The 14,129-nt window shown below is 41.1% G+C and overlaps 2 protein-coding genes across 21 annotated transcripts in view; both read right to left on the bottom strand.

The window, feature by feature from the left end:
- pkd2l2 (polycystin 2 like 2, transient receptor potential cation channel) overlaps window positions 1-4,380 on the bottom strand; it is a 42,450-nt gene extending 38,070 nt beyond the window's left edge. For all 3 annotated transcript variants that reach the window (XM_062970327.1, XM_062970329.1, XM_062970328.1), the window contains exons 1-3: window positions 4,192-4,380; window positions 2,891-2,992; window positions 1,830-1,963 (exon numbers count right to left, since the gene is read on the bottom strand). In XM_062970327.1, the coding sequence (XP_062826397.1) occupies window positions 1,830-1,963; window positions 2,891-2,992; window positions 4,192-4,252 (297 nt within the window). In that variant the 5' untranslated portion in view covers window positions 4,253-4,380. The remainder of the gene's footprint in view (window positions 1-1,829; window positions 1,964-2,890; window positions 2,993-4,191) is intronic.
- Window positions 4,381-9,016: 4,636 nt separating this feature from the next.
- The window catches only part of myot (myotilin), a 65,928-nt gene continuing 60,815 nt past the window's right edge, over window positions 9,017-14,129 (bottom strand). For all 18 annotated transcript variants that reach the window (XM_062970319.1, XM_062970320.1, XM_062970318.1 and 15 more), the window contains 4 exons: window positions 13,053-13,260; window positions 11,714-11,879; window positions 10,717-10,850; window positions 9,017-9,633 (listed from right to left, as the gene is read on the bottom strand). In XM_062970319.1, the coding sequence (XP_062826389.1) occupies window positions 9,458-9,633; window positions 10,717-10,850; window positions 11,714-11,879; window positions 13,053-13,260 (684 nt within the window). In that variant the 3' untranslated portion in view covers window positions 9,017-9,457. The remainder of the gene's footprint in view (window positions 9,634-10,716; window positions 10,851-11,713; window positions 11,880-13,052; window positions 13,261-14,129) is intronic.

Here is a 14,129-nt window from a genome sequence, read left to right on the forward strand (position 1 = left end):
CTGTCGGGGGTGCTCTAAATGTGATTTTCCTGCTTCTTGGCAGGGGGTTGGACTGGATGGCCCACAAGGTCTCTTCCAACTCTAGGATTCTATGATTCTATGACACTCATTACAATATTTACAAAGTAACCCATTTCTGTTACTCATTGAAGGTCTGAGTATCCCTTATGCTTGGGAACAAATATGCTTTGGATTTTTTGAGGGATTAGAGGGGGATTCTGGAATACCTGAATTTGCATATAAGTACATAATGAGGTATCTTGGAGATAGAGTCCAAGTTTAAACATGGAATTCATTTCTGATTCATAAACACCTTATACACATATCCTGAAGGTAATTTTATACTATAATTATAATGATTTAGTTCACAAAACAATAACAACAATACTTTTCTTGCCTTTCTCTCCTCATGGCTTGATAAAATTTGTGTACACAGATTAATCACAAAGCAAAAGTATTAAGTGGGCCATTTTGGAGTATTTTAGATAAGAGATGATTAATTCATTGTTTTACTTGTTGAATGGCTCATTACTGTTCTTTTTATTTCTATTAGCTTTGTGGTAAAGAATGCTTAGGATTGGTAAGAGAGCCCTTGAAAAATTGTAAAGACACCTCCAAAAACATCCTTTACAAAGGCTTTCATGGTCGGAATCACTGGGTTGCTGTGAGTTTTCTGGGTTGTATGGCCATTTCTAGAAGCATTCTCTCCTGATGTTTCACTCACATCTATGGCAGGCATCCTCACAAGCTCTGAGGATGCCTGCCATAGATGTGGGCAAAACATCAGGAGAGAATGCTTCTGGAAAACTCAAAGCAACTCTTTAAATTACTTTTGAAAATAATTCAGCACAGTTACTTAGTATACTGATGAAGTAATTGTTAATATTGCTATGAAAATACAATTTTTGTTATACCCTCAATAAAAGCTAGAGGCAACATCACAACCTGCCACTCATTACTTCCAACTTCATTTTAAACCTGAACTTCATAGAGCTATTTGAAAAAAGTAGTGACAGAATAGCAGTGGATTACAGAAACCACAACGCAAAGGAAAGTGTATGAAAGTACTTTTTAAGAGGAATAACCCCCTTTTTCAAAATAAACAGAATCACAGTAGTGAGAAACAGGGAGAGGACCACACATCTATCTGGGAGATGAAGGGGCTGATTTTAAGCCTGGCTTAAAAAGAAGATGATAATATCTATCAAAAATGACAGCCTTAGTTTGAGGCCTAAGGTCATTTATTCCCCCCCCCCCCCAACACACACACACGCGCACACACCATAAACTTTAGAGTTAGGGTTGTCCTAAGTCTGAAACAACCTGAAGGCACACAACAACAACAATCCTAATTAACTTGACTCTCCCATCAGACAAAAGCAGGCCCACACCTCCCACTGAAACACTGGTAAGTTTATGTTGGTTAAATTTGTTCATTTTAAATATTGTATTGTTCTTTCATATATTTTTTGCACTACAAATAAGATATGTGCAGTGTGGATAGGAATTTGTTCATGGTTTTTCCAAACTGTGGTCCAGCCCCCTAACAGTCTGAGGGACCATGAACCGGCCCTTGGCTTAAAAGGTTTGAGGACCCCTGACACAGACCATCTCCTAAGCAAGGTTGGCTCTAGTTTAAAGCATTTTGATGTAAGAAACAAAATGCATTGGACATGAATTATTGGAAGGTCCTCTTTTTTGTGTATTTGCTGACTGAATAAAGACACCAAGCCATTGGTTTATACAAGCGGCTTCTACACTGCCACATCCTTTTAAATATGCCCTCCCCTAACCCTTTGAATAACAATAGTACAGAATAAGAACTTTACCTCCCAATAGTCCGAAATGCTGCCCATGGTTGTGAAATCAGTTTTATCTGTATCAGATAAAGGAGTTTCCAGGAAGAGATTGGACATAACTTTGTTTAGGTAGTACATATCGGTGCTAACCATCCCAAACGTCACTGAAGAGAAAAATCAGAGAAAGCTCAGTTCATGCACCTTATACCTGTTTATACATTACACTTTTTCCATTTTAAAGATACTACAACAATTTGTGCAGGAGAAAGCAAGTATGATCTTGCTTATAAACTATGACTGGCTCACAAACTATGACAAGTAGGTGCAATTCCATCAAGGGTAGAGCTATACTGTAGAGTTAATGCAGTTTGATGGCACCTTAATTGCCATGGTTCAATGCGATGGCATCCTGGGAGTTGTAGTTTGACAAGGTCTTTAGCCTTCTCTGCCAAAGAGTGCTGCTGCCTCACCAAACTACAGCTCCCAGGATTCAACAGCATTGAGCCATGGCAGTTAAAGTTGTGTCAAGCTGCATTAATTCTAGTGTAGTTGGTTATTGACAGCATATAACCTGTATTTCTTCATTTCTTGACCATTGCATTAACATTCCTCCTTTTCTAGTCTCTGTGAGCAGAACCATTCTATCAGAAATGTCCTTTTAATCCTCCACCCACCATTTTTTTCATAGGATTCAGAATGTACAAACAGATTTACAACTAAAGGCCCACTTTCTTGCCTTTTTTTTGCATCGAAAAGGAACTACAAATCAATTTTCCTTCCTAATAATCACTCAGTTCCGTCCCTAATAATTAAAAGTCTAAATCGGTGTTTTCCAAACTTCAGTCTTCCAGGAGTTTTGTACTACAGCTCCCAGAATCCCTGATCTTTGACCAAAACAGCCAAGGCTTCTGGGAGTTGGAAGTTCAAAACACGTGGAAGACCAGAGTTTGGAAATCACTGGTCCAAATAACATTGTTTTTCTATGCAGGTTGAATATTTATTGTTGTAAAAAAAAACCCACCACAATATGATGCAAAATAATGTTTAGAGACAAGATTCAATAGCAAATTGCCCCATTTTTGCAGACTTACATATACACAGATCTGTTAGAAAAATGATGTAGATCAGTAGCTCCTGAAGGGAAGTTTTCATTTCTAGCTCTCTACTGTGAGTCAATCGAGGTCTTATGCTACCTGTGTGTGGAATTTCCAAAAACATTAAAAGAATGTGAGGAAATGTAAACACTGTCAAAAACAAGGAAATGTAAGTTTCTCTGCATTACAAGATAAACAAATCATCTTTGCAAATGAAAAATGCAAATCCCAACAATGTCAATTACTTTTTCAATGTCCCCAAGGTAAAGTTGGAGTGATCATATTTTATGTAATTCAGAAATATTAGAAGTGATGGCAGGCATGAATTTAGTTTCCACAGTATGCGTTGTAACGTGTAACACTATCATGGCTCCGTGCCATTCTCCACCTGCTGAATGGAAATAATAGAAAAGAGGATTTTTCCTTCTTATGAACTGAACATTTATCTCTTTCCTCATTGAACTCTGGATGAGTCTCCCTGTTGGAGTTAAAAGCAGGGTATAAAAAAAACATACTAATAATAATAATATTGCAAGCAAATTTATTCTGTTTGGTATAACAAAATGAAGGGTGCATCTACACAGTGCACAAATAATGCAATTTGTCATCACTTTAACTTCCATGACTCTATGGTATGGGCTCATGGGAACTGCTGTTTTACAAAATCTCTACCCTTCTCTGCCAAAGAGTGCTGGTGCCTCACCAGACTACAAATCCTGGGATTTCACAGCATTGACCCCATTGCAGCTAAAGTAGCATCACACCCCATTAACCATGTAGACCAGGCATGGGCAAACTTCGGCCCTCCAGATGTTTTGGATTTCAACTTCCACAATTCCTAACAGCCAGGAGGCTGTTAGGAATTGTGGGAGTTGAAGTCCAAAACACCTGGAGGGCTGAAGTTTGCCCATGCTGATGTAGACGCACCCTCAGTTGTCTTACACCAAACAGGATTACATTTCCTACAGTAACCAAAGTTCAATGACCTAAGAATTACATGTTCAATGTGTTGTCGAAGGCTTTCATGGCCGGAATCACTGGGTTGCTGTGAGTTTTTCAGGCTGAATTTATTTAATTTATTTAAAACATTTATATTCCACCCTTCTCACACCGAAGGGGACTCAGGGCAGAGCACAACATATATACGGCAAACACTCCATGCCGGGACATAAAATAATTATAAATATACACAAACATTAAAATCAGTTACATCTACTTTAAAAATTGTATTTCTCTCCAAAGGGGCAAAGTGCGGGTCGGGCAATTGCGCCCAAAGTCAATGAAGCGTCTGGACCCACCAAGGCTGCTTCTGCGGTCGCCCATGGACTCTTTGCTCGGCTGGACCCCCGTCAGCGACATGGCGGTGAGGAGGAGGGAGGAGGAGAAGAGAAAGGCAAAGGGAAAGGGGAGGACTAACAGCCTCCGGCCTCGGGCTTCGAAAGAAGGGCGCCGAGTTCCAAGAAAGAACCGCGCAGAGAAGGCTCGACGCCGCCTTCTTCGCCCCGCCTTCCGCGAAGGAATTGGGAGGGAGACCCTAGAGAGGTTTGGTCTATTGTGTGCCTCCAAGCCCTCTCCGACTTCTTGGCAATTTATTCAGGAAGGATCTGTCTTCCTCTGTGCCTGGGAGAGAGTGTCCAGAGTGAGCCAGTGGTCCCCAGAGCCCGCCTTATCCATCTTTACAAAATAGGCTTTTTTCCACTTTGGAGATCATTGTATCTAGAGCAGGCATGGGCAAACTTCAGCCCTCCAGGTGTTTTGGACTTCAACTCCCACACTTCCCAACAGCCGGTAGACTTGTTCAATGTGTTGTCGAAGGCTGAGGATGCCTGCCATAGATATGGGCAAAACGTCAGGAGAGAATACTTCTGGAACATGGCCACACAGCCCGAAAGACATACAACAACCCAGCCGGTAGACTGTTAGGAATTGTGGGATTTGAAGTCCAAAACACCTAGAGGGCCAAAGTTTGTCCATGCCTTGAGTTAATGCAGTTTGATACCACTTCCATGGCGCAAGGATATAAAACCGTGGAATTGTCATTTTACAAGATCTCTATCTAGCCTTCGCTGCCAAAGAGTGTTTGATGGCTCACTCAACTACAACTCCCAGGTCTGCATAGCATAGAGCCGTGGCAGCGAAAGTGGTGTTAAACTTCAACAGGGACAAATGCAAGATACTCCACTTGGTCAGAAAAAAATAAAATGAACAGATTCAGAATGGGGAACGCTGGCTCAACAGCAGTACAGTAGAGTCTCACTTATCCAACACTCGCTTATCCAACGTTCTGGATTATCCAATGCAATGTTTTCAATACATCGTGATATTTTGGTGCTAAATTCGTAAATACAGTAATTACTACATAGCATTACTGCGTATTGAACTACTTTTTCTGTCAAATTTGTTGTATAACATGATGTTTTGGTGCTTAATTTGTAAAATCATAACCTAATTTGATGTTTAATAGGCTTCTCCTTAATCTCTCCTTATTATCCAACATATTCGCTTATCCAACGTTCTGCCGGCCCGTTTACGTTGGATAAGCGAGACTCTACTGTATGTGTGAAAAAGATCTTGGAGTCCTCGTGGACAACAAGTTAAACATGAGCCTACAATGTGATGCAGTGGCTAAAAAAGCCAATGAGATTTTGGCCTTCATCAATAGGACTCTGTGCCCCTGGTGGTGCAGTGGATTAAGCTGCTGAGTGGCTGAATTTGCTGACTAAGGTCGGCAGTTCAAATCCAGGGAGCTTCTGCCAACTTAGCAGTTCGAAAACATGCAAATGTGAGTAGATGAACAGGTACTGGGAAGGTAACAGTGCTCCATGCAGTTATGCCAGCCACATGACCTTGAAGGTGTCTACGGACAACACCAGTTCTTCGGCTTAGAAATGGATATTAGTACCAACCCCCAGAGTCAGACACAACTAGACGTAATGTCAGGGGGAAACCTTTACCTTTACTAAATAGGAGTCTAGTGTCTAGATCCAGGGAAGTTATGTGACCTCTCTATTCTGCCTTGGTCAGGCCACACCTGGAATACTTTGTCCAATTCTGGGCACCGCAATTGAAGGGAGATGTTGACAAGTTGGAAAGTGTCCAGAGGAGGGCGACTAAAATGATCAAGGGTCTGGAGAACAAGCCCTATGAGGAGTGGCTTAACAAGCTGAGCATGTTTAGCCTACAGAAGAGAAAGCTGACAGGAGATATGATGAAGGCCATGTATAAATATATGAGGGGAAGTCATAGGGAGGAGGGAGCAAGCTTGTTTTCTGCTGCCCTGCAGACTAAGATGCGGAACCATGGCTTCAAACTACAGGAAAGGACATTCCACCTGAATATCAGGAAGAACTTCCTCACAGTGAGGGCTGTCCGGCAGTGGAACTCTCTGCCCCGGACTGTGGTGGAGGCTCCTTCTTTGGAGGCTTTTTAAAAAAAAACACAGTGGTCATGTTTATTAACTCGTGTACCTTCTTACAAAAAAAATGGGAATGAGATGCTCAGCCCTTCCCAAGTTGTGTTGTCGAAGGCTTTCATGGCCGGGATCACAGGGTTGTTGTATGTCTTTCGGGCTGTGTGGCCATGTTCCAGAAGCATTCTCTCCTGACGTTTCGCCCACATCTATGGCAGGCATCCTCAGAGGTTGTGAGGTATGGAGAAAACTAAGCAAAGAGGTTAATATATATCTGTGGAAAGTCTAGGGTGAGAGAGGTCAGTATGAATGTTGTGTAGTTATCTGCTGTCTTCTTCCTGCCTCTGGGGCATCCTTTGTTTAGAGTCGTTAACTGCCCTTGGTTGATTCATGTCTGGAAATCCTCTGTTTTCAGAGTATTGCTTTTTATTTACTGTTCTGATTTTTGAGTTTTGTAATACTGGTAGCCAGATTTTGTTCATTTTCATGGTTTCTTCCTTTCTGTTGAAGTTGTCCACATGCTTGTGGATTTCAATGGCTTCTCTGTGTAGTCTGACATGATAGTTGTTAGAATGGTCCAGCATTTTTGTGTTCTCAAATAGTATTCTGTGTCCAGGCTGGTTCATCAAATGCTCTGCTATGGCTGATTTCTCTGGTTGAATTAGTCTGCAGTGCCTTTCATGTTCTTTGACTCTTGTTTGGGCGCTGCGTTTGGTGGTCCCTATGTAGACTTGTCCACAGCTGCATGGTATCCGGTAGACTCCTGCAGAAGAGAGAGGATCCCTCTTGTCCTTCGCTGACCGTAGCATTTGTTGGATTTTCTTCGTGGGTCTGTAGATAGTTTGTAGGTTGTGCTTCTTCATCAGCTCTCCATACCTCACAACCTCTGAGGATGCCTGCCATAGATGTGGGCGAAACGTCAGGAGAGAATGCTTCTGGAACATGGCCACACAGCCCGAAAGACATACAACAACCCTTCCCAAGTTGTTGAGAAAAGGGCCATGATGCCCATGGGGGCCGATGGAATGAGCTCTTATTAACAGGAATGGAGATAAAATGGAGAAAAAAATGGTGAAAAGCCATCTTTAGAGGCCTTTAGACGGAGACAAGAGTGCTACTGGCAGAAGACTCCAAATGCATCCGATCGAACACAGGCTAGAGTCTCTCTTAAGGCCTACTGCGCGGCAATGAGGGCAGACAGAAAGGCCTTCTTGACTATTGCATTGCATCTGCAACATATAGACTGGCTGAGTTGTTTCTAGTAGTCAGGGAATTCTTTCATCCCCATCAGGAGGAGGAGAACTCTGACCACTCGACAACCCGATGTGGTGAGTTCGCCCATCATTTTGTAGATAAGGATGTGTTTGTAATTCTCATAAACCATTCGGCCATCGCCTCCTTGGCAAATTAGATTAGCCAGGAAGGGCAAGGATCTAGAGCACAGGCGATTGGCCTCACAGCTCCAAGAAGAGCCCAGGGGTGATCATCCAAAAGATCTGGATTTGCTCATCCAGAAGATCTGGATGTTGTGTGGCCCTCCATATATTGGATTGCAATTTTAAGTTACCCATCTACCTATGGCAACTCCGTGAATTTAATAGGTTTTTCCCCAGCAAGGAATACACGAAGGTGAAATATAGCACCTAATATGCATTGGTGGTCTTCCATCCAAGTACTAACTGGGGCTGATCCTTAATTTCCAAGACTGCACAGGATCTAGTGCCTTTAAAGTTTTTAGGCTGCTCACATAGTTTCCTGGAAAAAGTCCATAACCTGACAGCCAACAGCTCACAGGAGAACACTGGTCTATGGATCACTATTTGAATACTGCATTAGAAAATGCTGTAGATGTATGTGTCAGAGAGCTATTTGCAGATACAAAAATATATTGAAGACAACTTATTTTCCCCCAGATGCACATGATGTAAAACAATCCAGAGTTAACTCAACAATGTTTATTCTAGTCTTGGGAACCCACCCTTTTAGACATCACAAGCGATTGTTGCAACCATTAGTCAGAGGGAATTTACCTGTTCAGTTTGTAGAAAAGTGCTATGCTATTGTACTCTGTACCCAAAACTAATTAAATGCAGTGAAATTCATGCTCCCAGTAAACATTTGGCATTATCAAAAGGAGCCAGCAAGATTTCTAAAAAGAATGAGCAGCATGTTTGAGGGAGCAATACTCTCTGCTAGTAATGTCTAGCTATTTCCTCTTGATCTCTATCTTCTATAGATATGTCTTGAGGGAAACCTCTGAATGTCAAGATGGAACCTTTGGGTTTTGAATGTAGGCTGACTGACTTCCTTGGCATTTTTATTCACTTTACTTATAATATAAAGATATGTACTGTGAACCAGTTTCCCTACCTTAGTGCCTCATTCAGCTGAAAGTACACCATAAACATCAGCCACTTCTTCATAAAGAATAGTCACACAGCCCTCCAGATTCCTTACCATTGGCCATACTTGCTAGAGTGGCTAGGACTTGTAGTCAAATACTGGAAGGGCCCATGTTTTCTAATCATGGTTTTAATAAGCCCCTCAAAATGAAATCTCTCATTTGGCTGACTTTTAATTATGGATCAGTGTGTTCTTTTGTTTATTTAAAGAGGAGCCCTTTTTTGGACACAGATTTGAAAATCTCTGCACACCATTAAAAAAAACCCAGTTCTCATTCACCTGTATTCTAAAGACTGGACAAATGGCAAGTGTTATATTTAAAACTTTATTTGCACTGGACATAAAACTTTAATTAAAAACACTCACATTTATGTTTAGTAGTCAGCCTGCAAAAACTGTAATAACAAAGGGAGTAATATTAACAAAAGCAGTACAAATAAAAACCCAGTGACTGAATCTAGCTGTGTTCAAGCCATCTGCACTTTTATTATCATCCACTGGCCTAGTTTCTTGGCCATTAAAAGTAGAAAGTATAAACCTTTGATATTTTCTTCTGCTACAGTCACACACATTCATAGAAATCGATCTTGGTAAAATCACAACAGCAGAAAGTGAGAGTAAGAGCTAAGTTATAAATAAAAATATATTATGCATGTTTGCTAATAAGTGCAACCATCACTTAATTGCCACTTTGTGCTGGTCTTAAGTTTGTCGCAGGAACAAGAGATGTATTTTTCATTTATTGATGTTCATTACAGTTCATCGCTCTCGTAGAGCCCAGACTGTGCAGCCAGACGCTGAAACTCTCCTTCATCAGGCAAGAAAGCTTGTTTCACATCCAGACCTTTACCGTTGAGTGCTAAGTATTTGCTAAAAGTTGGTCGAACCTTCAGCGGCTTTGGATTTGGACGTGGCTTGTATGTGTGAGCTAAAAGAAATGATTAAAAAAAGGAACAGAGAAAATCCAGATTACCAGTAGTTTTAAACGGGGACAGAGAATTATAGTTCAGTAATATGAAAATTCAATTTTTTATTTTCAGTATCAAAAAACACAGTCAACGATAATAAACAAGATACATAAAGCAATCTGGATAACTGTATTTGTAGGCCATGTGCATACTTTGTTCATTAATAACCTCAATCTTGCACAATTTTAGTACAGTTCTATGCATCTTGTTTAATGTTTACTGATTTCAGTGATTTAGATTCACCTAGCTGCTCAGGGCTGACATTTTCACGGCATCTAAAAATAAGCATGTACCAAAACGAAGAAAAACTACAGAAAAACAACCCCAGAAAATAATGTAGTTCATATTGTGAAGGTTTGTAAAAAGATACCATGATTGAATGAGTTGACTGGAAAGGCATGTGGTGACAGCTGATTGGCTGAGCCAGCCAGGAGCCAGAATTCCGATTGGCTGCTGCCTCTAGCTTGGTACTGAGGCAAACGGTTTTAACTGGGAGGAGAGCAGCTGACTGGAAATTGATCAGGAAGGAAATGGCTGCTATACTTTCCAAAGCCTGATTATTTATAAGATAAATGAGGCAAATTTAAAGGGACGGTTTATTCTCTATTTTCTCTGTTAATTCAGAAAGCCTGTTATATATTTTGTTGCCCTGTTTGAACTTTTGAACTTAAGTAAAGATACTGTTATTTGGTGGACAAGCCTGAGTGACATTTTATTATACTGCAGAGTTTATTTTGATTCAGAAACTGTGGTAAAGCTTCTATTTATTTATTTCTGCAGCCATCCACACATGTTTTCTGAACTAAGACATACAGAGATAGAACTTTGTCAGCCATAAAATTTAACAAGATGGACACTTGAAAGACATGTACAGCTTATGGGTGTACATGTCAGCCATAAAATGGCTATATTATGACTATATTACAAATATAGTTATAAGATACGAGACTGTATTGCAAATAGCATTAGGTAGAAACACATGTATGAATGGATTGACTTCAGTCTATATAGATACATCTTTTAGAAAAGAAAGTGCCACTTACTAGCCACATCCAACCTGGCATGACAAGTTGCCACTCCCGCCTCATTGACTGCAGACACTGTGTACCAACCAGCATCTTTTTTATTTACATTGTGGATCAGCAGGCAAACTTTTCCAGAGGTATCATGAAACATACTAGGAAAAGAAGAAAAATAACATGATATTTTCTCAATTTATCTCTGCCCCCCTCCAAAGATTTTCATCAATGGAACTCAATGCAGTTCATGATCTCTTTAAGTAGACAAGCCTTTTCAAACTTCAGTGCAGATTTTCGTTTTGTGGAAAACTCATGCCTAAATACTCCCAAAGCACCAGATCTTGGATCAAAGCAGTGTCACTAATAGTTTGTACTTAGATGGGAGATATAGTTTGCTAAGGCCTCAGTTCTCTTTGGCAGAGAAAACGGAAGACTTTATGGTGCAGTGGGTTAAACCGCTGAGCTGCTGAACTTGCTGACCAAAAGGTTGGTGGTTTTAATCTGAGGAGCTGGATGAGCTCCTGCTGTTAGCCCCTAGCAGTTCGAAAATATGCAAATGTGAATAGATGAATAGGTACTGCTCTGGCGGGAAGGTAACAGTGCTCCATGCAGTCATGCCAGCCACATGACCTTGGAGGTGTCTACCGACAACTCTGGCTCTTCGGTTTAGAAATGGAGATGAGCACCAACCCCCACAGTCAGACACGACTAGACTTAATGTCAGGGGAAAACCTTTACCTTTACCTAAAATTACAGCTCCCATGATTCCATAACGTTTAGCCATGGCAGTTAAAGTGGTATCAAACTGCACTAATTCTACCTGGAATAGGACCCTAGATGCTGATTGGATTATTGCTGGGGCCAAAATATAGGAGGTGTAGTATAGATCAATCTTTTGTTCCTCTTTTTATGACTGTAGGCCAGCAATACAGTATTTTAAACATGAAAACTGGAACAACATAATTTAGTCCCAACTTAATGGCTGAAAAGCTGCAAATGGGCCTATTAGATATAAGCCTACCTGATTCGATCTGTATTGAATTGTACCATTTCATTATTTCTTTTCCAGTAGATCTGTGGTGGGGGGAGAGCAGACACTTGGCACTCAATCCTGGCTGAATCCCCCTCATAGACTCTTGTGCTTTGTGGTTTAAAGATGAAAGTTGGAGCTTTCCGATGTTCTCGGGCTGGAAATTTATTAACAAGGGAAAGGAAAAGAAAAGATAGATTAAAAAAGAATAGGCAAGAACTGTGCAAAGTACATGTACAACCATAACATATCAAAAGTGAAGGCAGCTAAAAGCTATAGCCTGGAGCAGCATGAATTCCGAGCCCAATTCAAGGTGCAGGTTCTTACCTACAAAGCCCTAAACGGTTTGGGACCCGCCTACCTTAGAGACCGCATTTCCCCCTATGAACCCGCACGATCTCTTCGCTCGTCGAGGGAGGCCCTCCTCTCGCTCCCACCACCCTCGCAGGCGCAGTTGGTGGGGACGAGAGAGAGGGCCTTCTCTGTCGTGGCCCCCCAGCTTTGGAACCTGCTCCCTAGGGAGATTAGGCTGGCCCCCACCCTCCTCTCCTTCCGGAAGAATCTGAAAACCTGGCTTTTCCGGAAAGCCTTTGATGAGTGAATTTTGTTGGTTTAAGATGCCTGCCTATGTAATAATAGACCCACTGATCTGCCCTTTTATTGTCACTATTGTCATTTATAGTACTTCATTGACTATGTCAATTACGTAACTATCTCCTCCCTATTTGACACATTCACCTTTCGGCCCAGACTTGTGTTTGATATACCTGTTTTTTACATTTCATCTTGTAAGATTGTCCTTTTCGATTGTTTTACCGATATTGTTGATTTATTGTTGTAAATTTGTGTTTTTGTTTTGATTTTATATTGTGATGTTGGGCAAGGCCCCATGTGAGCCGCCCCGAGTCCCTTCGGGGAGATGGGGCGGGGTACAAGAATAAATTATTATTATTATTATTATTATTATTATGGTTAACCAGCTTGAATTATGCATCTTCTCCTTCAAGCCCCCAAGTACGCCCAAACATCCCCCCATCTTCCCCTCAACATAGCCATGTACAGTATTAGCTGGTGGAGAAGGGGCAGGTAGGAGTGCTGGACTGCATTCCTATAACTGGAAGGATTGTTGTGCATCCAGTGGAAAGATTAGCTGCATTCCTTCATGGCTCAGCCTATGGGCTGCTGGTTAATATGTCGCTGTCAGGTAAACTTGGGCATCTTGAATGAGAGACATTCAAGATGCTCAAGAGTGTTGCTTCTGCAAACACATGAAGAAAGGATATTAACAACAAAGTACAACAATTTCCACACAGACAAAGCTATTTCATACCAATGACATCTAATTTTACTGTGAAGGAAGCTTCTCCAGCACGATTATAAGCCACACATTCCCACATTCCTGCATCATAGACTCGGATGACTTCAAAAATGAATGAATGGACGCCTTTTTCAGAAACAATCATTTTATGAAATTCATCTGGGTGGACTAGTCTTCCATTTAAATACCAAGCTACATCTGGAGTTGGTAGCCCACTCACCTGTAAAAGGAAATACAGGAGACATTCAGAAACAGTATTCAAATAAAAGTACCGTGAAGCTATAGATTATGTCCAAGGGCAGGCCTAGGTTGCTGTTGTTTGTGTGCCAACAAGTGGCTTTAATGTGAACTTATCACAGGGGGGGTGTGGCTTTGCCTTTCTCTGAGGCAGAGAGAGTATGACTTGCCTAAGGTCATCCAGTGGGATTCTGTGCATGAGGATGGATTCGAACACTGTTCTCCAGAGTCCAGTTCAATACTCAAACCACTATGCCACACTGGCTCTCCGAGCTCTACATATACAGTTCATATACAAAGCTTTAAAGGCCATTTGTTCAGGATTATTTAGCACAGGGCTAGGCAACTACAGCAGGTCTCTGGTTCAATTTTTTGCCTCATGACCCTCTTGGGGCTACAGAAATGCCAAACTGTGCTAAAAGAATTTAATCCCAGAAGTGTCCGGATGCCCACTTTCGGTTGTGAAAAGCTGTTTTCAAAGAAGTTAAACAGCACAAGAGGAGTAAAAATCTATTTTAAAAGTGACTTTCTTCTCCTGGTGAATTATAGAATAGGCCACAAAAACACTTAGAGGGTTGTATGTGGCCCCAGAATCACACACACTGCTCTAGCAAGGTGAGTCAAGGCTTTCTTTGTAATTTGCAATATTTGAAAGATTATTAACGTTGTAACAGTGAAAACCAATGTGAACAAATTTGGCAGTACCTCCCCCTCCATTATTTAAAATATTGTGTGTAAAGCAATGTAATAACTAAATGTAATACAATGTGTTTATGGAAACAAATTGCAGTGTTTTGGAAATCACTGCAAATCATTGCTTTCCAATGTATAAGGAACCAGTACACATTTGTT

This window comes from Anolis carolinensis, chromosome 2 (assembly GCF_035594765.1).
Source record: "Anolis carolinensis isolate JA03-04 chromosome 2, rAnoCar3.1.pri, whole genome shotgun sequence".
NCBI lineage: Eukaryota > Metazoa > Chordata > Lepidosauria > Squamata > Dactyloidae > Anolis > Anolis carolinensis.